Source organism: Panthera pardus, unplaced genomic scaffold (genome assembly GCF_024362965.1).
Source record: "Panthera pardus isolate Hobbes unplaced genomic scaffold, ASM2436296v1 HiC_scaffold_12, whole genome shotgun sequence".
NCBI lineage: Eukaryota > Metazoa > Chordata > Mammalia > Carnivora > Felidae > Panthera > Panthera pardus.
The window spans coordinates 48,957,238-48,980,765 of record NW_026526677.1 but is presented as its reverse complement, the minus strand read 5'-3'; the positions used below and the strand labels follow the sequence as shown (position 1 = coordinate 48,980,765).

Sequence of the window (23,528 nt, the reverse complement as noted above, 5' to 3'; positions counted from 1 at the left end):
AAAAAAAAAGGGGGGGGGGAATATGAAGAATAAAATGTGTTATGGAGTCTTGTCCATGAAAATTGTCTAGCTTAATACAGAGACATATAGAAGGAATGGAATATTGATAGGTGTTGAAAAAGATGTATTGATGGTATTTAAAAGTAAAAAAAAAATTTTTTTTTAATGTTTATTTTTGAGAGACAGAGAGAGACAGATCATGAATAGGAGAGGGGCAGAGAGAGAGGGGGACACAGAATCCGAAGAAGTCTCTAGGTTCTGAGCTGTCAGCAGAGCCCAACGCGGGACCTGAACTCACAAACTGTGAGGTCGTGACCTGAACTGAAGTTGGATGCTCAACTGACCCAGGCGCCCAGGCACCCTAAAAAAAATAAAAATAAATTTTTTTAACATTTATTTTTTATTTTTGAGAGACAGAGAGAGACAGAGCGTGAGCAGGGGAGGGGCAGAGAGAGGGAGACACAGAATCGGAAGCAGGCTCCAGGCTCTGAGCTGTCAGCACAAGCCCGATGCGGGGCTCGAACCCACGAACTGTGAGATCGTGACCTGAACTGAAGTCAGACGCTTAGCAGACTGAGCCACCCAGAAGCCCCTAAAAAATGTTTTTGATGTTTATTTTTGAGAGAGAAAGAGACAGAATGTGAGTGGGGGAGGGACCGAGAGAGGGAGACACAGCATCTGAAGCAGGCTTCAGTCTCTGAGCTGTCATCACAAAGCCCTACACGGGCCTCGAACTCATGAACTGTGAAATCGTGACCTGAGCCGAAGTTGGATGCTTAACCAACTGGGCCACCCAGGTACCCTCTGGTGGTATTTTAAAAACCTAGCTGTTGCTTGGAAGAATTATGCTAATAAAATCTCCAGTGTTGTCTTTTTTTTGTTTGTTTGTTTTTTGTTTTTTTTGTTTATTTATTTATTTTTTAATTTTTTTTTAACATTTATTTATTATTGAGAGAGAGAGAGAGAGAGAGACAGAGCGTGAGCAAGGGAGGGGCAGAGAGAGGGGGAGACACAGAACCTGCAGCAGGCTCTAGGCTCTGAGCCGTCAGCACAGAGCCCGACACGGGGCTCAAACCCACAAATTGCGAGATCATGACCTGAGCCGAAGTCGGTCGCCTAACCAACTGAGCCACCCAGGCGCCCCTCTCCAGTGTTGTCTTTTAAAACATTTTGTGGTTACGCTTAGTGTTCTAAGTTTATTTGTGTTTTCTTTGGAATTGGAGGTGGAGTGGGTCTCTTACCTGTGATGTTTGGGCTCTTACCATCACTAAAATATTCATGGTAGACTTGAAATTGATCTTGTCCTGATTTCAGCATTAGAAATTTCCTTAGTAACTAAGGAAACTTACCTTATTCCTCAAGGGGGCACTTGCTTGATATGGAGGACTTGTCATTGGCTTTAAATCATTGTTGAGCCATGGGCTATGAAGGGAGCCCGTCAGCACTAGCTTCCTGATTGCTCTGCCTAAGAAACTGCTCCAGGTGGCCTGAAGAACTGGGACCCACATGAGCCTTGAGGTGTACCATGACTGTATCCACTTCTGTACTCTAGAGCCCCGCCAAGGCTCTGCGGGCTGTTAGGAATGTCTTTGGTTGTGTTTCTAAACAAATTAATCTCATTCCAGAAGGGAATAGCCTCTGTTTAGAATAGCCAGGCAGCATACCTTGTCATGTTATTGTTTGGACTTATTACTCTGTTTTGACATCTTTAACTCTCTCAGCATTTCTTCTGCTTAGATTTAGAATTAGAGTTAGTTTTATAGATCCTTTCCCTGTGGCCAGAAGTACTTATGTGGAGAAAGAATCATCAGGACAGATTTATGTGGAATTGCTTTGTCTGGCTGCTGAACCAGCCTCCTGTTAAAATATGGCTATGTATTTATTAAGCTCTTAGCACATCTCCTGTCCTTGGATGAAGCACTGTAAACTCAAGATCACACTATTTTATGGAAAATACTAGAGTCATAATATTTCTTAAGGTGGTCATTCTCTGTTACATTTTGTTTCCTTCCTAAATACTTTAATAACATTAGAAAAGCCCCATATTTTGAACTAGTTTTAGACTTAGAGGTTTTAGTAAAATTTAATGTAAAGATAGATAAATTTTAAAAATAAATTTTGAAGTGTAATGTCTTAATTTGTCATGAGTGCATATATGAGTTTAATTTGTAATTTTACCAACAGTTTTTAGGTTTTATAAGTTTAAGGTAATTTTTATGTTTCCAGTCATCCATCTACCATAATGATTATTTGTATTTTGTTTGAGTCCAGAATGTTTTTAACTGAGATTTTATTCTCTAGTTTTGATTAATGCTATATAAGATATAAGTAACAGTGGTAGTTATAAGAGTAACATAAGTGGTATAAATGTTTGATTTTGATTCAGTTTCCCATGACCCAGAAAGTAGTGTCAAAAATATTAAATAAATGTTTAAGTGACTTACACCATGCATAATTCAAGAAATAGTGTGTTCCCATTTAAGATGGTTCCTTAATTTTTGTCAAACGATATTCCTGGAAATGTGTGTCTGTATAGTTTTTTTCATTAGCATTCATTTTCCGCAGAGCCAAGAACAAAACAGGATGTGTCTGTTGTGGACTTATTTGGAAGAATTGCTTTGATGCAATTAAATATCAAAACTGAAATAGTTTTAAGAGATCCTTAGTGAATGAAATAAAACCTAAATTGTTGTTAAACCAGTAAAGGCCCTTTTTTAATGACAACGAAAGAACTTTTAACAACATGATTTTTGGAGCCAGAGGCCTTGAAAATCACATGCAGCTTGAAAGTTTATTCTTTTGTTATTTTTGGTGAAACTTGCTTGGAAGGAGGAAGTAAGCTGCTTCCTGAAACTGAATGAGCTTTTAGAATTGATGCAGGCCACTCGAGACTAACACGGCAGCACGTGATTTATTATTTAGTGTAATTGAATAGTTGAGAGTGGGAATGTTTGTCTCTTCCTGGCCCAATATAATGAATTAAGAGATCCTTAAATTATTTGGTAATGATAAGTATATGATTGTGTTGAAAGTCAGCAGGAAATAAGTCTAGATTATTTGGGACAATCACTGGGAATGCTGAGCAGTTGCTGGGTGCGGATGACAAACTCAGGAGGGTTTGGGAGTGCGCACCTTCATAAAGGTTTAGGATGAACCAAGGAAGCTGCCTCTAGAGCTGAGTTTGCTACTAACAAGTACTCTCAGTTACTAACATTATTAAAGACCATTGGATATACAAGAGAAACTGAAGCTTGGAATGGGAGGGACTTGGGTATATTCACAGTGGATGTATATTCACAGTAGATGAAGAAAAGCTAAGGCTGTTTCCCGATTTATAGTATGAATGGTCAGTCCAGTGCACCATTTTGTCATGCCTATCCACGTGACCATATGCATATGCTTCTGTTGGCCTTACTACTAACACTTCTACTTGTGCTTGTACTGCCTTTATCCCACCTTGTGATCAGACAGCATGGGCCCTTCTTTTTACTGCATTAGGGAGATTGAACTTCTGTCCATGTTAATGCCTCTAAGTTATTTTACTTTGGGCAATTATTCATCTTAATGTCCTTTTTAACTTTCTTTTTCTCTCTTGTCTCTCTTTAGTCTCTTCTTGTCTTTAATCTTTTTTCCTTTTCTTTTTTGATACATTCTGTCCTTTTTTCTTCTTTCTCTCTCATCTTTACCATTTTCTTTCTCTCTCCTCCACTGACTATCCCTGTTACTACGTCTTTTTCTTTTTTTCTTTAAAGATTTTATTTTTAAGTAATCTCTATACCCAAGTTGGGGCTTGAATTTACAACTTCAAGATTAAAAGTTACATGCTGTAATTACTGAGCCAGCTAGGCCCAAATGAAATTGTTTTTTTTTTTTTTTTCATTTTTATTTAAAGTTTATTTATTTATTTTGAGAGAGAGAGTGAGCAAGCACGTGAGAGCATGCACAAGAGCAGAGGAGGAACAGAGAGAGAGAGAGAGAAAGGGGAGAGAGAATCCCAAGCAGGCTCTGTGCTATCAGTGCTGAGCCCTCCTCGGGGCTCAATCTCACAATCTGTGAGATCATGACCTGAGCCAAAGTTAAGCATCTGATGTTCAACCAACTGAGACACATTCATCCAGTGGAGACATGCAGGCATCCTATGTTTTTGTTTTTTAAAGTAAGCTCTATGCCCAGCATGGGGCTTGAACTCACAACCCTGATATAAGGAGTCACATGCTCTACCAGCTGAGCCAGTCAGGTGCCCTGATCCTTGTTACTTCTTCTTCTTCTTTTTTTTTAAATCTTTTTAATGTTTGTTTATTCTTGAGAGAGAGACAGAATGCGAGCGGGGGAGGGGCAGAGAGAGAGGGAGACACAGAATCCGAAGCAGGCTCCAGGCGCCAAGCTGTCAGCACAGAGCCTGACGTGGGATTTGAACTCACAAACCGTGAGATCATGACCTGAGGTAAAGTCAAACCCTTAACTGACTGAGCCACCCAGGCACCCCTGATCCTTGTTACTTCTATTTAAAAACCAAGAAAATAATAATATCTGATAAACTTAACAGTAGATGTTATATCTCCAACAAGGGAAAGGAAAGACCTAAGTGTGTTTTTCTCCAACAAGTAAATATTTGTTGACTACTTACTATATACTTGATTTAGGAGATTAGATAATTTCCATATTAGAAGACTTTATAGTGTCTCATCAAATTTAATTACTAGAACTCTTGATATTTTTTGACTTTGTGATATTTTGTGGATGTACATTTCTTTGCAAGCATGTTTTTGCTATTGTTGGCATTCTTTTTCTGCTAAAATATGTTATTTCACAAACAGCTTTATAGCCAAATTAGTAGAAGTGCAAAGGAGAGAAAGAAAAATTAACTCACAATCTTATCTGTAACAAGTTAGACTTACTATTTCTGTGTTTTCCTCTAGTATTTGTCAAAATATTTACAGAGTCTTTATGCAGTGGAAATTATAGGTAAATTTAATTGAGCATTCTTTTATTTATTTTTACATTTTTATTTTTTTGGTATTATTATTTTTATTAGAGAGAGAATCTTTTTTTTTTTTAATGTTTTTTTTTTTTAGAGGGGTTGGGAGGGGCAAACAGAGGGGGACAGAGGATTCAAAGCAGGTTTGGTGTTGACAGCATAGAGCCTGATTTCAGGAGTCGAATTCACAAACCATGATATCATTACCTGAACTGAAGTTGGACACTTAACTGGCTGAGCCACCCAGGAATCCTGAGAGAGGGTCGGGGGGGGGGGGGGGAGAGAATGAATGAATGAATGAATGAATCTTAAGCAGTCTCCATGCTCAGTCAGAGCCCGATGTGGAGCTTAATCCCAAGACCCTGGGATTATGACTCGAGCCAAAGCCAAGAGTTGGATGCTTAACTGACTGAGCCACCCAGGTGCCTCTCTCAAATGTAATTTTAGCAATCCCTGTCAAAATAACATCAGCATTCTTCACAGAGGTAGAACAAACAATCCTAAAATTTGTATAGAACCAGCAAAGACCCCAAATAGCCAAAGCAATCTTGAAAAAGAAAACCAAAGCTGGAGGCATCATAGTTCTATACTTCAAGCTGTATGACAAAACTGTAATCATCAAGACAGTATAGTACTGGCACAAGAACAAACACATAGATCAAAGGAATAAAACAGAGAACCCAGAAATGGACCCACAAACATATGGCCAACTAATCTTTGACAAAGCAGGAAAGAATATCCAAAGGGAAAAAGACAGTCTCATCAACACATGGTGCTGGGAAAACTGGACAGCAACATGCAGAAGAATGAACATGACTGCTTTCTTACACCATACACAAAAATAAACTCAAAATGTATGAAAGACCTAAACATAACACAGGAAGCCATCAAAATCCTAGAGGAGAAAACAGGCACAACTTCTTTGACTTTGGCTGCAGCAACTTCTTACTTGACATGTCTCCAAAGGCAAGAGAAACAAAAGCAAAAATTAACTATTGGGACTTCATTAAGGTAAAAAGCTTCTGCATAGCAAAGGAAACAATCAGCAAAACTAAAAGGCAGCTGACAGAATGGGAGAAGATATTTGCAAATGACATTGGAGAAAGGGTTAGTATCCAAAATTTATAAAGAACTTATCGAACTCAACACCCAAAAAACCAATAATCCAGTGAAGAAATGGGCAGAAGACATGAATAGACACTTATCTAAAGTCGACATCCGGATGGCTAACAGACACATGAAAAAATGCTCAACATCACGTATCATCAGGGAAATACAAATCAAAACCACAGTGAGATTCCACCTCACACCTGTCAGAATGGCTAAAATTAGCAACTCAGGCAATGACAGATGTTGGCAAGGATGCGGAGAAAGAGGAACCCTTTTGCAGCGCTGGTGGGAATGCAAACTGGTGCAGCCGCTCTGGAAAACAATTTGGAGATTGCTCAAAAAATTAAAAATAGAACTACCCTACAATCCAGCAATTGCACTACTAGGTATTTAACCAAACGACACAGGAGTGCTGATTTGAAGGGGCACATGTACCCCAATGTTTATAGCAGCACTATCAACAATAGCCAAAGTATGGAAAGAGCCCAAATGTCCATCGACTGATGAATGGATAAAGAAGACGTGGTATATATACACAATGGATGATTACTTGGTGATCAAAAAGAATGGAATCTTGCCATTTGCAACAATGTGGATGGAACTAGAATGTGTAAGTCAGAGAAAGACAAATACCATATGATTTCATTCATATGTGGAATTTAAGATACAAAACAGATGAACATAAGGGAAGGGAAGCAAAAATAACATAAAAACAGAGGGGGAGACAAACCATAAGAGACTCTTGAATACAGAGAACAAATTGAGGGTTGCTGGTGGGGTGTTGGCTGGTGGGGGGAGAGCTAAATGGGTGAGGGGCATTAAGGAGGATGCTTGTTGGGATAAGCACTGGGTGTTAAATGTAAGTGATGAATCACTGAGTTCTATTCCTGAAATTATTATTACACTACATGTTAACTAACTTGGATTTAAATTTAAAAAAATAATAAAAAAATTAAATGTCATTTTAAATGTTTGAATAATGCACCACTCAGTACAAAAGGAAATAACATTGATGGACTACCTACCATGTCAGACACTGTGCAAAATAATCAGTATTTGTCTCATTTTATCCCCATAGTAGTTCTATATGATAAGTGTTATTATGCCCGTTTCATAGATGAGAAAATTGAGGCTTAGCTTAGTTTATTTCAGTTTAGTAAACAGTAATTGAGCTTTACCACATTCTAGGTATGCTGCTGAGTTCTGGATATTCAAAGATAGGTGGGACATGGTCCCGTCTATAAGGAATTCAGAAAATGGTGGGAATCCAAATGATTAAGAGATAATTTCAGTACAATATGCTAAGTGGAGTGACATAGAAGAACAACTGACCTGGGGGCGCCTGGGTGGCTAGGTTGGGTAAGCATCTGACTCTTCATTTCAGCTCAGGTCATGATCTCACTGTTTGTGGGTTCAAGCCCCATATTGGGTTCTGCACTGACAGGATGGAGCCTACCTGGGATTCTCTCTTTTCCTCTCTCTTTTCCCCTCCCCTGCTTGTGCTCATCCTCTGTCTCTCTCTCTCAAAATAATTTTGGGAAAAAAAAAAAAAAAAAAAAAAAAAAAAGAACACCTAACCTGGATTAGGGTTGGTCAGAGCAGTTTTACTAGAGTAGTGCTTTCTCAAACTTTAATGTGCATATGGAAGTACCTGGGTTCTTGTTAAAATGCAGATTTTGATTTTTGGGTCTTTGGTGGGGTCCAAGGTTCTTCATTTCTAACAACCTAGGTGATGCTGATGCTGCTGTTCACACCTCACTTTGAATAGGAATATCCTAGACAATACAGAATTTGAACGAATACCATTTAGCTTGATGCAGAAATGAGGAGAGATATTCAAGACAGAGAGGACAGGGTGGGGAAAGGCATAGAAGCATAAAAAAGTATGTTAAATGGGTAAATTTATAATCTATGACAGGTATTGGCAAACTATGGCTATGGCTCACTGCTGAATGTAGCCCGTAGCCTGTTTTTGTTTAGCCCATGTGCTAAGAAGAGTTTTTACATTTTTAAAGCATTGTAAAAAACAAACAAACCCAGACAAAGAGTAACTTATAATAGAAATGCACAAAGCCTCAAATATTTACTACCTAACCCTTTACAGAAGAAGCTTGAGACCCCTGATCTGTGGTATTAGTGAAGTGTGTAAAATCTGCAGTGGGCATAGTGGACATGTTAGAGATAGTAAATGGGAGGGAGGAATGGTGGTCACCAAGGGACACAGGAAAACTTGGCCTTTATCTTTGAGAACCAGGACAGGATTTAAAGAGGGAGGTGAGGGGTGCCTGGGTGGCTCAGTTGGTTAAGCATCCAGCGCTTGGTTTCAGCTCATGTCGTGATCTCACGGTTCATGAGTTTGAGCCCTGCATTGGGTTCTTGCTGACAGCACGGAGCCTGCTTGGGATTCTCTCTCTCTCTCTCTGTCTCTCTCTCTCTCTGCTCCTCCCCTGCTCACTCTCTATCTCTCTTTCTCAAAAATAAATAAATAAACATTAAAAAAAATAGAGAGAGAGGTGATAGGCTCAGGTTATGTTTTGAAAAAATTTCTCTGGCAGAATATAGATACAAGGGAGCAATGCTGGAGGCAAGGATACCAACTGGGAGGCCTGAACAAGGTAGATGGAGTAGGAGGGGATGGGTTTGAGAATTGTCTGGGAAAAAGTTTTTCATTCTCTCTTGACTATAACTCATAGGAAGATATTACTTCATGACCAGCACACATAGGCATACCCACAACACCAAACTAACCACAAAACATTTGTCTTTATTGTGAGTAAACTCAAATACTTTCATTCAATTAAAGAAGATGCTGGTGACTATGTAATAAGTTGATTTTATATTGGGTTATAACCTGCAGTTTGAAAAGCACTGATCTGGGGAAGTGAAACAGTAGGATTTTATCACTGATTTGGAATAAAGGAATAGGGAACAAGAATTGACATGGGTGAATGGTGTTGTTCCCAGCTGAAATCAATAATAGAAGGGAAAGCCATTTGGAAGGTAGAGGTGACGCATTCATTTTTGGATGTGTTGAATTTGATAGCATTGTAGGAAACCCAGGCTTTCCAGAAGATAGCAGTTTCTCATTCAGTGAGTATTATTGCCTGTTTTGTTTACCTGCTGTTATTTGAATAGCAATATTTTCTACTGTTCTACACAAAGGTATGTTTTTCAGGATTTAATAAGCTTTTTCAGCCCAGGGTAGGAATTTGGCCATTGTTTCCAACATTGTCAATGTTATAATGGGAGGAAGCATCATAAATTTCAAATAATTGGCTTACGTGGGAAATTTATAAATTGGGGACTAAGTTGTAAATACTAATTTGAGATGCTTATTTAATTAGTACTTGCATATTAATTCAGTAAGATCGATATTCTGATATATTTAAGTTATTTATCCAACAGAGAGTAGTCAAACCACATCAATTAAGTGTATGTGTACAGTTTGCTTTAGTTCTGCTATAGTATACAAATATACTATACTATTAGAGGGTTGTAAGTTTTTGATTCCTTCAAAAAAATTTTTTGTAATGTTTATTTTATTTTTGAGAGAGCAAGAGAGACAGAGCACGAGTGGGGGAGGGGCAGCGAGAGAGGGAGACACAGAGTCTGAAGTAGGCTCCAGGCTCTGAGCTGTCAGCACAGAGCTCGACTTGGGGGTTCAAATTCATGAACTGTGAGATCATGACTTGAGCCAAAGTTGGATGCTTAACCAACTAAGCCACCCAGGTGCCCCTCAGTTTTTGGTCCTTATTCTATAAGGTTAATACAGGACTAGTGGCATTTTATCTATACCTTTCCTCTGATAATATCATGATTTTTTAAAGATACAATTTTGAAACTAAAAAGGAACATTTCCTAAGTTGACCTTATCAGTGTAAATAACATAGATACATACCTAAGTTTAAAAGTTATTATTTTTTTTACTAGGAATTAATAATTAAAAATTTTTCTTTTTATAGATTGAATACCTGCTTAAGAAACTTACAGAAGCTATGGGAGGAGGTTGGCAACAGGAACAATTTGAACATTATAAAATCAACTTTGATGACAGTAAAGATGGTCTTTCTGTGTGGGAACTGATTGAACTTATTGGAAATGGACAGTTTAGCAAAGGCATGGATCGGCAGACGGTGTCCATGGCAATTAATGAAGTCTTTAATGAGCTTATATTAGATGTGTTGAAACAGGTAAGAGTCCTGGAACACTGTGTTTCTCCTTACCTTTAGACTTTGACATGTTTGAAATAAGACATTTTCATTTGAGTATAAGTCATTTATACCTTTATACTGATTTAGAACAAGAATAAAGTTTCTTATTTTCCCAGTCTTGTATTAGGCTTAAAGAAAAATTACTGATACAATTTTGAAGTATACTTAAGCATTGGGAAGTTGCTATTTTGAAAGAATTGTTTAAATGACCACATTTCCAAACTGTCTTTAAAGTACTTTCATGTCACGTGTACATCCATACTTGTTGATCTGAGAGATCCTCATGGCATGTTGTTCAGAGAAAAAAAAAAAACAGGTTGTTGAACAGGAAGTATATTGTAATCCCTTTCATGTAATGTGATATATATGTGTAGGGCTATCTGGAAGGATGCTCACCAAAATGTTAAAAGTGATTACTCCTGGATTGTGGGATTCCTGTAAATTTTATTTTATTCTTTATTCCTTTCTTGTTGATTGGATTTACTACTAGATTCTATACATGAATGTATGCATATGATTACATATTTTAATTTTTTAATTATTTTTTTAAGTTTATTTCTTTATTTTGAGAGAGAGAACCAGCTGGGTAGGGGCAGAGAGAGAGGGGCACGGAGGATCTGAAGTGGGCTCTGTACTGACAGCAGAGAGCCTGATGCAGGGCTCGAACTCACAAACTGTGGGATCGTGACCCGAGCTGAAGTCAGACGCTTAGCCGACTGACCCACCCTGACACCCCTATATATTTTTATAAAATTAGAGAAATACCCTTATTTTTAGAGTAAATACCTTTATATAGCAAAGTTGCATTTATCTTGTTAGATTATGACCTACATAGCATCTGATATAAATATGGAATGCTTAATGATTGTTAAATAGAATTTACATGTTTTTCTTTTTAGCGGCTCTTTCATATTTTTTACATTATTATACTGAATAATAATTCCAATTTGGGATTTCCTTACTTTGGTCCTTTATTTGCTCAGTAGGTGAAGTTGTGTCTTTGCTCTTTTTCCCTAATTGAACCCATCAAGAAACATTAATTGAGGTTTCATTTGTATAGGTTTTTGGTGCTACAAAGAGATGTGAGACATGGTCTGTGTCCAAAGAGGACTTCTAGGCCCACCAGGATGGCAGGATAATTGGACTACAGATGAATTTCAGTATGAGATAGCTTTTGCTTAAATGTCCAAGGATGAGGAAGCTGAACAAGTAATATGATTAGAGCTTGGTATAATAACCAAATGATACAGTCAAGCTAATATTATATAATGATAATGAATAGTCTGCTATAGGGTATCAGCACTTGTACATTTACTATTTAAAATTCATCTATTCTCAGACAACCCTGAAGGGCTTTGGCCTATAATTATAATTTTGCTGAAGTAAAAATATGAGTTATATACCTTTGTGACTGATTTGTGGGAAGAAAGTATAGAAGTGAAAGTATAGAAGCCAGAATCCTAACTACTTGGTCCAGTTCTTTTTCTTTCTGCTCATCTGGAGGAGTTCATCCTCCAGAATAGTGAGAGGTCAGGTAGGAAGGGTAGGTTGGTGCCAGAAGGTGATTGGTTGAAAGGTATATTCGGCCAACTTTAATATTTTCATTGATTGAGGTTTTAGTTTGCTGAGAATCACTGTTAGGGTTTTTGTGTGTGTGTGTGTGTGTGTGTGTGTGTGTGTGTGTGTGTTAATCAGAATGGACAGAATAGTATAATGAACCCTCATATACCATTCACCCAGCCCCAGTAACTACCAACACATAGTTAATCCTACCCTCCTACTTTTGCCTCTCCTGTATCTTGAAACAAATCCCAGATATTTCATTTTATCTATAAATATTTCAATAGGTATCCCTAAAAGATAAGGAATTTTAAAAAATCACAATGTTTTTAGCACCAGGAGTCCTAAGGCTACTCTCTGTATGTAGCATGGGGTGGAGTTAGAGGGGTTGTCTCTGCATGCCCAGAATTCTGTGTAAACTTTTGTGTGCGTGTATTAGCATGAATTTGACTGGGTATAGTGCCCCTGGCCTTCATAGATCCTCAGTGGGTTCATGATCTCCAGAGGTCAAGAACCACTGATATTCATGTATTCAGGAAGAGATATCAGCTCTTATAAGAAAAAGAACAGGTATTTATATAAAATTTAATCTTTCATAGGGTTACATGATGAAAAAAGGCCATAGACGGAAAAACTGGACTGAACGCTGGTTTGTACTAAAACCCAACATAATTTCTTATTATGTGGGTGAAGATCTGAAAGATAAGAAAGGAGACATTCTCTTGGATGAAAACTGCTGTGTGGAGGTCAGTCTACTGTTACTTCTTTCTGTTGCTGCCCCCTGCTGCCCAAGTGTTTTATATTCCTTCTAGACTTCAGAGTCTTGAAAGAATCTTAAAATTTACATTTCTAAAATAACATAGGCATACAGTTGCCATAGTTTCTGAACCAAAAACCAGAGATACCTGACAAAAGTTTTTTATAATGTGAATTTATCTTCTATCTCATGGAAAAAGTATAGGGATTAAATCAGATTTGTTTGTACATTTAAGGAATCACTTATTGAATAAAATGGAGTCATAAAAAAGAAAGCACAAAATTATTCAGTAAGACAGTGTTTGAAATCATGAATATACCATGACATCTGGGCCATTTTGAGTATAGTAAATAAAACTAATGAAAATGGGAGCATTACCTTTGAGTATTTTGGGTGACTTTCAGTACACTTTATTCCCAGATATTAATTCGGTAAAGAAGTGAAGTCTTCAAGAACAGTAATTTTGAGTTTTTAATTTATATCTAAACTATCACCATATTTGTATTTCTTGAAGAACATTTAAAATACCTAACATCTCACTCATAAATGACAGTGTATTTTGATGGATGAAATAGTATAGATATATTAATGCCTCTGGGTTTGCACTGCCCACTAAGTGGTCTTCTTAGATTCAACTACACATGGATACTCACGAGATTATCATAGGCCATACCAGTCTACTTATAAGGATATAGGAGAGGAGCTACAGCTTGCTAGCACTAACATCCCAGGTCAAAGAGAGTGGATCTGCATTAGGCAGATGTGGGAATCACCCTGGCTTAGAAGTCTCATAGCCCATTGGAGTCAATACGTGGGTATACCTTCCAGGGTTCCTATAAAGGATGTGCTCACGTACAAGAGTCATTGTGCCAAAGCATAGTGTCCCTATCAGGTGTTGGTGGTTCTCCTAGTCCAGATGAAGTATGCTAATCAGGGTTATTTATTACCATAGGTAATGTTGCCTAGAGGACAGTATTTTGTAAATTAGAAATATGCTCTTATGGACTTTTTTTTATTGATGTTGAATTTCAGCAAGATTTGTGTAAATAGTTAAGATTGAACTTAATTTCAATGCTTAGAAATAAAATTAAAAATAATTTTGCTTTCCTTGTTAGTCCTTACCTGACAAAGATGGGAAGAAATGCCTTTTTCTCATAAAATGTTTTGATAAAACCTTTGAAATCAGTGCCTCAGATAAGAAGAAGAAACAGGAGTGGATTCAGGGTAAGGCAATTTTTATTATTTGTCATGATATAACTTGAGAGCTCTGACTTTGTATTTTTAAATCTCATTTTAATCTCATGAGGCATTGTTCCCTCATTGTAGTTATTTCTATATGCAGCATAGTAACTGAAAGAAAAATAAAGTGAAAGGAAGTCCCAAATTTTTCATCAATTTCATTTGTATAATGAACTTGTGGGAAAATTATAAACTATACATTTTAGGGTTTCTTTTTTTTACTTTTATTATTTAAAGATAATGGAATTTCCCATTTTAAGGACTATGAAGAATTTTAAAGTGATCATCATGAATTTTTAATAATACAGAAAACAGGAATAATACAGTTGCTTTTGAATATTTCAATAATTTTCAAGATTTGTTATTTTCACAAGAAATCACTACTTTCAAATAATTATCTCAAGAACACAAACTTTTGATTTAATAACTTTTTTAAAAGCTTATTTATTTATTTTCAGAGAGAGAGAGAGCACAAGTGGGAGATGGACAGAGAGAGAGAGAGAGGGAGGGAGAGGGAGAATCCCAAGCAGGCTCCACGCTGTCAGTGTAGAGCCGGACGTGGGGCTCTAACTCACAAACTGTGAGATTATGACCTGAGCTGAAACCAAGAGTTGGATGCTTAACTGACTGAGCCCCCCAGCCCTTCCAATGAGATTTTTTTTTTTTTAATCTTGAAAAGGGATTCCGAATATGGTATTCTTGGACATAAGTAAAATACTGTTATACTGAAAGTTGTGGTCATTTCGATGTGGTTAAAGAGTTTGAGGCAAGTGCACCTAGGTTTAAGTCCTCTTTCCTGGGTCACTTGAGTTGAGTTAGGAATTTTGTAGCTGTTTTTCCTCTTCTGTAGAATAGGGATAATAGTACCTACCTCTCAAGGTTTTTGTGAGGGCTAATAATTAGATAATGAAGATATACTTGCACATTAAAAATGTTTTTAGAATACTTACTTATTTTTGAGAGAGAGAGAATGCTAGCGGAGGAGGGGCAGAGAGAGAGAGAGAGGGAGACACAGAATCTGAAGCAGGCTCCAGCCTCTGAGCTCTCAGCACAGAGCCCGACGTGGGGCTCGAACTCACAAACTGTGAGATTATGACCTGAGCTAAAGTTGGATGCTTAACCGACTGAGCCACCCACGTGCCCCTATACTTGCACATTTTAAAAAAGACACATCATTGCAGAAATGTTTGTGATAGATTGCAAACAGCCTAAGTATCCATTAATTGTGAAATGGTTGAATAAATTATGGTACAGTAACACAGTGGAGTTAGGTACATTATGTTTAATGTTTGATGTACTGATAATGGAAATCTCTCCAAGATAAATTAAGTGAAAAAAACCAAAGCTCAGAAGGGTGTATTATGTCAAAGGAAGGTGGAAGGTGTATATACCTCCTTATTTGCATATGCTTAAAATATCTCTGGAAAGATGCAGAAGAAATTGTTAACATTAGTTGGTAAGTGGAGAGGGGAACCCAGTACTTGGGGATAAGAATAGGAGGGAGACTTTTCCTGTAGATCTTTTTATGCTTTTGAATTTGAACAATGTGAGAGTATTAGCTGTTCAAAAAATTAAATTTAAATAATTCAAACAATCAGGAAAATATGTAAAAATTAGATAATGCATATAAAAGGTATACATATAGCAACTATTAAATAACTGGTAGCTATTATTACCATCTCAGGAAGGGAGTGTATAAGGAGATGGTTTCATAAGGCATAGATAAGGGGCAGACTAAACCCAGCAGGTAGCAAGTCAGATATCAGGAACTAATAATCTCAACCCTAACTATGTCTTGTTCTTATTTGGCCTTTTGAGGAAATAGAGAGAAGGGAATTAATTGAAAGTATTTGAAGTTCTTCAAATGTGTGTCATATTCCCGAGTCAAGTATCTATTTAAGCACAGATGTACAGTTACGGAATTTTAGAGCTGGAAGGGACTCTAGAAATCATCTCTTTAATTTTAGAGATGAGGAAACTGATTCTGTGGAAGGTTATGTGGCTTGCTCAAGGTCACACCATTTCTCAGTGGCAGAATCAGAATCTACACTGGGTCTCTGGTTTTCTTCCCAATGTGCCATGTTTATGTTAGGCTTACAAAGAATAAACAGTATATTCCGTTTTTTATCTTACACTTTTTATAGCCATTCACTCTACTATCCATCTGTTGAAGTTGGGCAGCCCCCCACCACATAAAGAAGCCCGCCAACGTCGGAAAGAACTCCGGAAGAAGCTGCTGGCTGAACAGGAGGAGCTGGAGCGACAGATGAAGGAGCTCCAGACTGCCAACGAAAATAAGCAGCAGGAGCTGGAGACCGTGAGGAAGGTGGGAATGGGCTGAGGGAGGGCGCTCTGTTTCATTGCAGGAGCCACAGCTTCCTTACTTACAAGCTTTGGTTCTACCAAGACCAGGTTCATGCAATTTTAGAGAGATTTTTTTTGTAAATTGTTTTCTTAGGAAGTGTGTCTAGGTTACTAAGTGAGATAATCTGGTTTTTCCAGCCTTGGAAGTATGAGGATCTCAGGTCGGCAAGACATTTCATTGACCAGAAAACAACAAGAATAATTGATGTTCATTGGGAAACCTTGTTGCTCAGTTATATCATGGTTCTGGGGTGGTAGTGGGTCCCCAGTGTATGGGCACTTGAGCCTGTCTGCCTTCCATCAGTGAACACCTGCTAACGACAAGATTAGAGACCCTTTTGTGTCCTCCTATGTAGCACCTATGCCCTGGAGTATGGGAGATGCTCACAGTATAAGCCCCCTCATTTCTGTTGGGGTTCTCCCTTTGCAGTCCATGGAAATGCCACACTTTGTGCTGATATCCTCTGAATAGACTCACAAAGAATTTTTTAATACTTTTGGGGACTCCTGGGTGGCTCAGTCTGTTAAGTGTCTGACTGTTAACAGTCTGTTAAGTGTCTGAACTCATGTTGTTGTGGTTCATGAGTTCAAGCCCTATGTCAGGCTCTGTGCTGACAGCTCAGAGCTTGGAGCCTGCTTTGTATGCGGATTCTGTGTTGTCTCTCTCTCTGCCCCTCCCCTGCTCACACTCTGTCTCTCTCTCAAAAATAAACAAACATTAAAAAAAATTTTTTTTAAACCCTATTCAGTCACTCTGTCTTTTGATTGGAGAGTTTAGTGTATTTACATTAATTATTGATAGGTACTTGCTGCCATTTTGTTAAATGTTCTGTGGCTGTTTTTGTAGTTCTTCTCTGTTCCTTTTTTCTCTTGCTCTCCTCTTTTATGGTTTGATGACTTCTTTTAGTGCTATGTTTATATCCCTTCTCTTTATCTTTTGCATATTTAAAATAGGTTTTAGCCTTGTGATTACCATGAAGCTTACATATAACAACTTATATTTGTAACAGTTTTAAGTTGATAACTTAAGTTTGATCCCATTCTCAAGCTCAACATTTTTATTTTCCTCTCCCCAGTATTTTATTTTTTTATGTCTCATTTCACATTTTTTAATCTTGTTTGCTAATAAGTATGATACACTACATTATAAAAATGAAAGATAAAAATCATATGATCATCTCAATATTTGCAGAAAAGCATTTGACAAATTCAACATTGACTTATGTTAAAGACTCTCAACAAAGCAGGTGTGGGGAGAATGTATCTCAAATAATAAATGCATACAAAGCCCATACCTAACATCATAAGCTTTTCCTCTAAGCTCAGGAATAAGAGAAGGACACCTACTCTCACCACTTTTATTCAGCATAGTATTTGAAGGCCTAGCCAGAGCAATTAGATAAGAAAAAGAAGAAAAGATCTGCAAATTGGAAAGTAAGAAGTAAAATTGTCACTATTTGCAGATGACATGATATTATATATAGAAAAAACTATTAACTCCATCAAAAAACTGTTAGAACTAATAAATTCAGTAAAGTTGTAGAACAAAAAATATGCAAAATTCTGTAACATCTATACACATTAATAATGGACTATCAGAAAGAGAAGAAAACAATGCCAGTCCCCTGTTGATGAACATTTGGGTTATTTTTACTCTTTTGATTAAATAGGCAATGCTACAGGGAATTATTTTGTACCTGTATCATTTTATACACGTTCTAATAATTCAGTAAAACCTTGGTTTGTGAGCATAATTTGATCCAGAAACATGCTTGTAATACAGAACACTTGTTTCTCAAAGTGAATTTCGAGAACCATTGACTCATTCATGATCATGTGATGTTTGGCATCACGTACTACTTGTATTGCAAGACATTGCTCATTTGTCAATAAATTTATTAGAAATGTTTGCTTGTGTTGCGGAACACTGCAGAACAAGTTACTCACAATCCAAGGTTTTACTGTATGTGTTTAGAATAAATTCTCAGAGATGGGAGTGCTGGAGCAGAGTATACACACTTACAATTATGAAATCCAGGCTGATGCAACAGCTACTATTTCAAATCTTACTAATCACTGTAACAGAGGAAAAAGTGTTCAAGGGTTTGGCAGTTAACTACTCCAGCTCAGAAGTGTCACTTCTGTTTACAGTTTTTGCCCAGAACTAGTTACGTGTTTTTGACGAGAAGTCATCTGTCAATTTTATTGATGTTTTCTTGTGTGTGATGAATCATTTTTTTCCTGTTGCTTTCAGGATTTTCTTTTTTACTTTGTCTTTCTACAGGTTTATTATGATGGGTGTGGTGTATATCTCTTTGTGTTTATCCTAGAATCTGTTGAATTCTTGGATGTGTCAGTTAATGTTTTCCATCAAATTGGGAAAGTTTTCAGCGATTATTTCTTTAAACATTTTTTCCTGTTCCTTTCTCTCTTCCCTCTTCTTTGGAAACTCTCATTATGTGAATGTTGGTACGCTTAATAGTGTCCCACATTTCTCTGAGGCTCTGTTCATTTTTCTTCATTCCTTTTTCTCTCTGTTCTTCAAATTGCATTTCTATCAATTGATCTTTGATTCTTCTTGCAGCCCAAATATGTAAGGTGAAAACATCTAGTGAAGTTTTCATTTTAGTTATCATGCTTTTCAACTCCAGAATTTCCAGTTGGTTATTTTTATATCTTTTTATTGATAATCTCTATTTGATAGGGTATTGTTATACCTTCTATTACTTCCTTAAGCTTGGTTTCCTTGAGTTCTTTGAACATAAAACTTTTATAAAATATTTGCTAAATCCACCACCAGGGCCCCTTCAGAGGCAGTCTATTGCCTGCTTTTTTCCCTGGACATTTTATTTTATTATTATTTTTAATATTTATTTTTAAAAATTTATTTTTTAAGTTCCAGTATAATTAACATATAGTGTCATATTAGTTTCAAGTGTTTGGTGATTCAACAACAATTCCACACATTACTCAGTGCTCATCACAATGAGTGTACTCTTAATCCCTTCCACCTATTTCACCCATTCCCCCACCCACCTCCTCTCTGGTAACCATCAGTTTGTTCTCTATATTTAAGAGTCTTTTTTTCTCTCTTATTTCCATTGTTTTGTTTCTTAAATTTTTACATATAACTGAAATCATGTTATTAGTCTTTCTCTATTTTACCCACCATTGTACTAGATCCTCTAGATCCATCCACATTGCAAATGGCAAGATTTCATTCTTTTTCATGGCTGAGTACTATTCCATTGTGTGTGTATGTGTACATACACACATACCACTTCTTTATCTATTCATCTGTTGATGGGCATTTGGGTTGTTTCCATATCTTGCTATTGTAAATAATGCTGCAATAAACAGAGATGTGCATATATATTTCTGACTTAGTGTTTTTGTATTTTTTGGGTAAATACCCAGTAGTGTGATTACTGGATCACATGGTAATTCTGTGCTTAGTTTCTGAGGAAGCTGCATACTCTTTTCCAAAGTGGCTGCACCAGTTTGCATTCCCACCAACAGTGCACAAGGGTTCCTTTTCCTCCACATCCTTGCCAATACTTGTTTCTTGTGTTTTTTATTTTAACCATTCCGACAGGTGTGAGGTGATGTTTCATTTTGGTTTTGATTTCATTTCCCCGATGATGAGTGATGTCGTGCATCTTTTCATGTGTCTGTTAGCCATCTGTATGTTTTCATTGGAGAAATGTCTGTTCATGTCTTCTGCCCATTTTTAATTAATTATTTGCTTTTTTTTTTTTTTGGATGTTGTGTCAGTTCTTTATATATTTTGGATATGAGCCACTTATCAGATATATCATTTGCAACTATCTTCTCCCATTCAATAGGCTCTCTTTTAGTTTTGTGGATTGTTTCCTGTGCTGTGCCGAAGCTTTCTATTTTGATGTAGTCCCAATAGTTTATTTTTGCTTTTGTTTCCCTTGCTTCAGGAGACGTATCTAGAAAAATGTTGCTATGACCAGTGTCAGAGAAATTACTGTCTGTGCCTTCTCTTCCACGATTTTTATGGTCTCAGGTCTCACATTTAGGTCTTTAATCTATTGTGTGTTTATTATTGTGTTTGGTGTAAGAAAGTGGTCCAGTTTCATTCTTTGGCATATTGCTGTCCAGTTTTCCCAACACCATTTGTTGAAGAGACTTTTTCCCATTGCATATTCTTGCCTCCTTTGTTTTAGATTAATGGACCATATAATTGTGGATTTATTTCTGGGTTTCCTGTTCTGTTTTGTTGATCTTTGTGTCTGTTTTTAATGACAATACCATACTGTTTTGATTACTACAGCTTTGTGTGGTATATCCTGAAATCTGGGATTGTGATACCTTCAGTTTTGTTCTTCTTTTTCAAACCACTTCTTTTGTGATTTCATACAAATTTTAGCATTATTCTTGTAGTATTGTGAAAAATGCTGTTGGAATTTTGATAGGGATTACATTAAATTTGTAGATTGTTTTGGGTGGTATGGACATTTTAAACAATGTTTCTTCCAACCCACGAGCATGGAATATCTTTCCATTTGGAAAACTGGACATTTTAGACAATATATTGTAGCAACTCTGGATATAGATTTCTCCCCTACCCCTGGGGCCTGTTGTTGCTTATTCATTTGTCTCCTGACTTGGCTAGGCTGTTTCAATGAGGTCTGTTTCTTCACACTGTGAAGCCTCTGACGGTCTTCTTCATCAGAGGCACAGCCTTGGGCATGTACGAGATACCCTGAGGTGACCATGATGTTAAGGTTCTCTTTGTGTGTTTCTTTCTCTAATCTCTCTGTTAAGCTGTATGCCTCTGTTGCTATCCTATCTAGCTGTTAGAGCTCTATTGTTTTCAACAAGGGCTTGGGGCCTAACTTGCTCCACAGTCTGATATTATTTAAATTCAAGCCCATATGTAGTCTTTGAGACTTACTCCTATTACATGAGGGCTCTTTACTTTCTGTAACTGGTTCTCTCTGTTAAACTTCCACCTGGTGTGTGGTTTATAGTTTGTTGGTCTTTTGGAGCTATGAGCCTCCTCTTAATTCCTTAAAATCTCCATTGTTTTCAAGAGCATCTTTAAGTTTGAACTTCCACACATTTGTTTTAAATAATGTCATTTCTTTTGGGGAGAGCTCCAGATCTCTGCCTAGGCAAACCTCTGTGCCAATGCTCTGGAGCTGGTGGCAGAAACTAGTGGTCTGCTTTTCTGGGTGTGATACCCCTGCTTCCTGAGCCCATCACCAGGTAGAGGTGGTACCCTTTGGTCTTCTAGGCTTGCCTCATTTTTTTGGATAAATCTTCTCCATTTGCTATATGCAATTGGTTTAATTTCTGGAGACTTTAAATGGTTGTTTTCGGGGGTTTTTTGAAATTATTTTCACCAGTTATGGGTGTTTTGCTGGGAAATGGGTCCATGGAGCTCCTCACTGCCACCCTCTGGAAGTCAAGCTCTGGTAAAAAGTTTTAAAGGAGTAACGTGGGAGATGACAAAACTATAGAAGGAGCTGAAGAAATAGATGTTGAACCTCACGAATGCATTTGTAAGTGAATTTAACTCCATGACTATACAAAATTTTCTTTGCAAAATGTTGTTCAGACTTAACAAGTCATTCATTTACCTAATTCATTCTGTATGTTCACTGGGAAAATTGTTGGAATGGAATTCCAGTGGATCTAAAGGTTTTTATTCTAGCTTGATTGAACATTAAGAATGTTTTGCTTTTCCCATGTACTTAGGTGTGGCCATTTCTCTTTCCTAATACACCTCCACTCTAATACTGCTTTTCTTTTTTTTTTTTTAATTTTTTTTTTTTTTAATGTTTGTTTATTTTAGAGACAGAGAGACAGAGCACAAGCAGGGTCAGGGCAGAGCGAGAGGGAGACAGAATCTGAAACAGGCTCCAGGCTCTGAGCTGTCAGCGCAGAGCCTGACACGGGGCTTGAACTCATGAACCGTGAGATCATGACCTGAGCCGAAGCTGGACGCTCAACTGACTGAGCCACCCAGACGCCCCTACTTACTGCTTTTCTGTGGGTGGGTTTTGATTGGATAGAAACTGGAAGAAGCAGCGTCTCGTGCAGCAGAAGAAGAAAAGAAACGCCTTCAGACTCAAGTGGAACTACAGGCGAGGTTCAGCACAGAGCTGGAGCGAGAGAAGCTTGTGAGTGCTACAGCTGGGAACCTGGGAACACTGCTGCATTAGCTCACAATGGTTCTTTCTGGGTGAAGGGGGAGGGGTCAAGGCCTGGGAGACTGGAGTGAGGCCATCTTGTCAGTGGGACTATGCTATATAGACATGCAGTGGGCTATTGGGGGAAGTTCTGTGTTTGTTCATTATGGTTTTATTGAGCACCTTCTATGTGCTAGGCATCATGGCAGGATATAAAGGTAAAAGACATAAATCTTGCTTTTAGGACCCCAGAATAGAAATTCATGGAATAGGGTGATAACTACTGTGATTAGGGTGACTGTATCTCTTGGTTTGCCTGGGACAGTCCTTGCCATCCTGATATATTTATTAACAGCATCCTATTTTCCTTCTCAGAAAGGCCTGGCTTGGAAAATAAATAGCTAGGGGGAAAAGTAAGCATGGGTTTCATGACCTTTCTCTTCTGTAATGAGCAAAGTGGGGGGGGGGGGTGGTTCTGAAATCATGAGAATATAGGAATTCTGGTCTGCTGTTCTTGGCAGCTCTGATTCATCTTAGAGGTTCCCATCCCCCAAGACATCCAAGAGTCAGGTTGCCCTAGGTGGTTAGATAGTTAATTAGAACACAGGTCTTCTTCCACAGAGTTGTAATTTGTGGGAGGGTACTGAGTCCAGTGCCCATTAAGTAGCTGCTCATGATGTTTTTTTAAGTAACTTTTTGTTGCTTAGAGTTGAAACAGACATGTTTGTTTTATGAGAGAAAATACACAAGCGGGGCAGATGTGATACGAAGGAGTTGCCGTGTTCACAGCCAGAACATCTGGGTTTCTTTCCTCTCTGTTCCTTCTTCTGAGCATTAGTTTTCTCTTCTTTAAATTGGAGGCATTGTCATGTGATCTTTCATGACTCTTAGGATGATGTGAGCAAGTGTGAATATTTTATAAACCACAGACACATACACTAATGTGTGTGCTATTACATTTGGATGTCCTTGTCTTTCAATTTTTAAGGCAGAGATTCAAAATTTTAATACAGAAGGGAGAAACCATTGAGTTGTTAGGGCACTAACATAGTTGCGTGAGGCCCCCCAGGACTGGAGGTGCCCTAGGGCAGGAGTGGAGGGGCCTCAAGGCAGCCAGGGAAGCACCAAGGACTCTGCAGGTCTGT

The 23,528-nt window shown here is 37.7% G+C and overlaps 1 protein-coding gene across 2 annotated transcripts in view; it reads left to right on the top strand.

Moving 5' to 3' along the window:
* SWAP70 (switching B cell complex subunit SWAP70) overlaps positions 1-23,528 on the top strand; it is a 78,386-nt gene that overhangs the window by 45,238 nt on the left and 9,620 nt on the right. For both annotated transcript variants that reach the window (XM_053899997.1, XM_053899996.1), the window contains 5 exons: positions 10,051-10,278; positions 12,459-12,605; positions 13,732-13,840; positions 16,000-16,181; positions 22,267-22,374. In XM_053899997.1, coding sequence (XP_053755972.1) covers positions 10,051-10,278; positions 12,459-12,605; positions 13,732-13,840; positions 16,000-16,181; positions 22,267-22,374 — 774 coding nt within the window. The remainder of the gene's footprint in view (positions 1-10,050; positions 10,279-12,458; positions 12,606-13,731; positions 13,841-15,999; positions 16,182-22,266; positions 22,375-23,528) is intronic.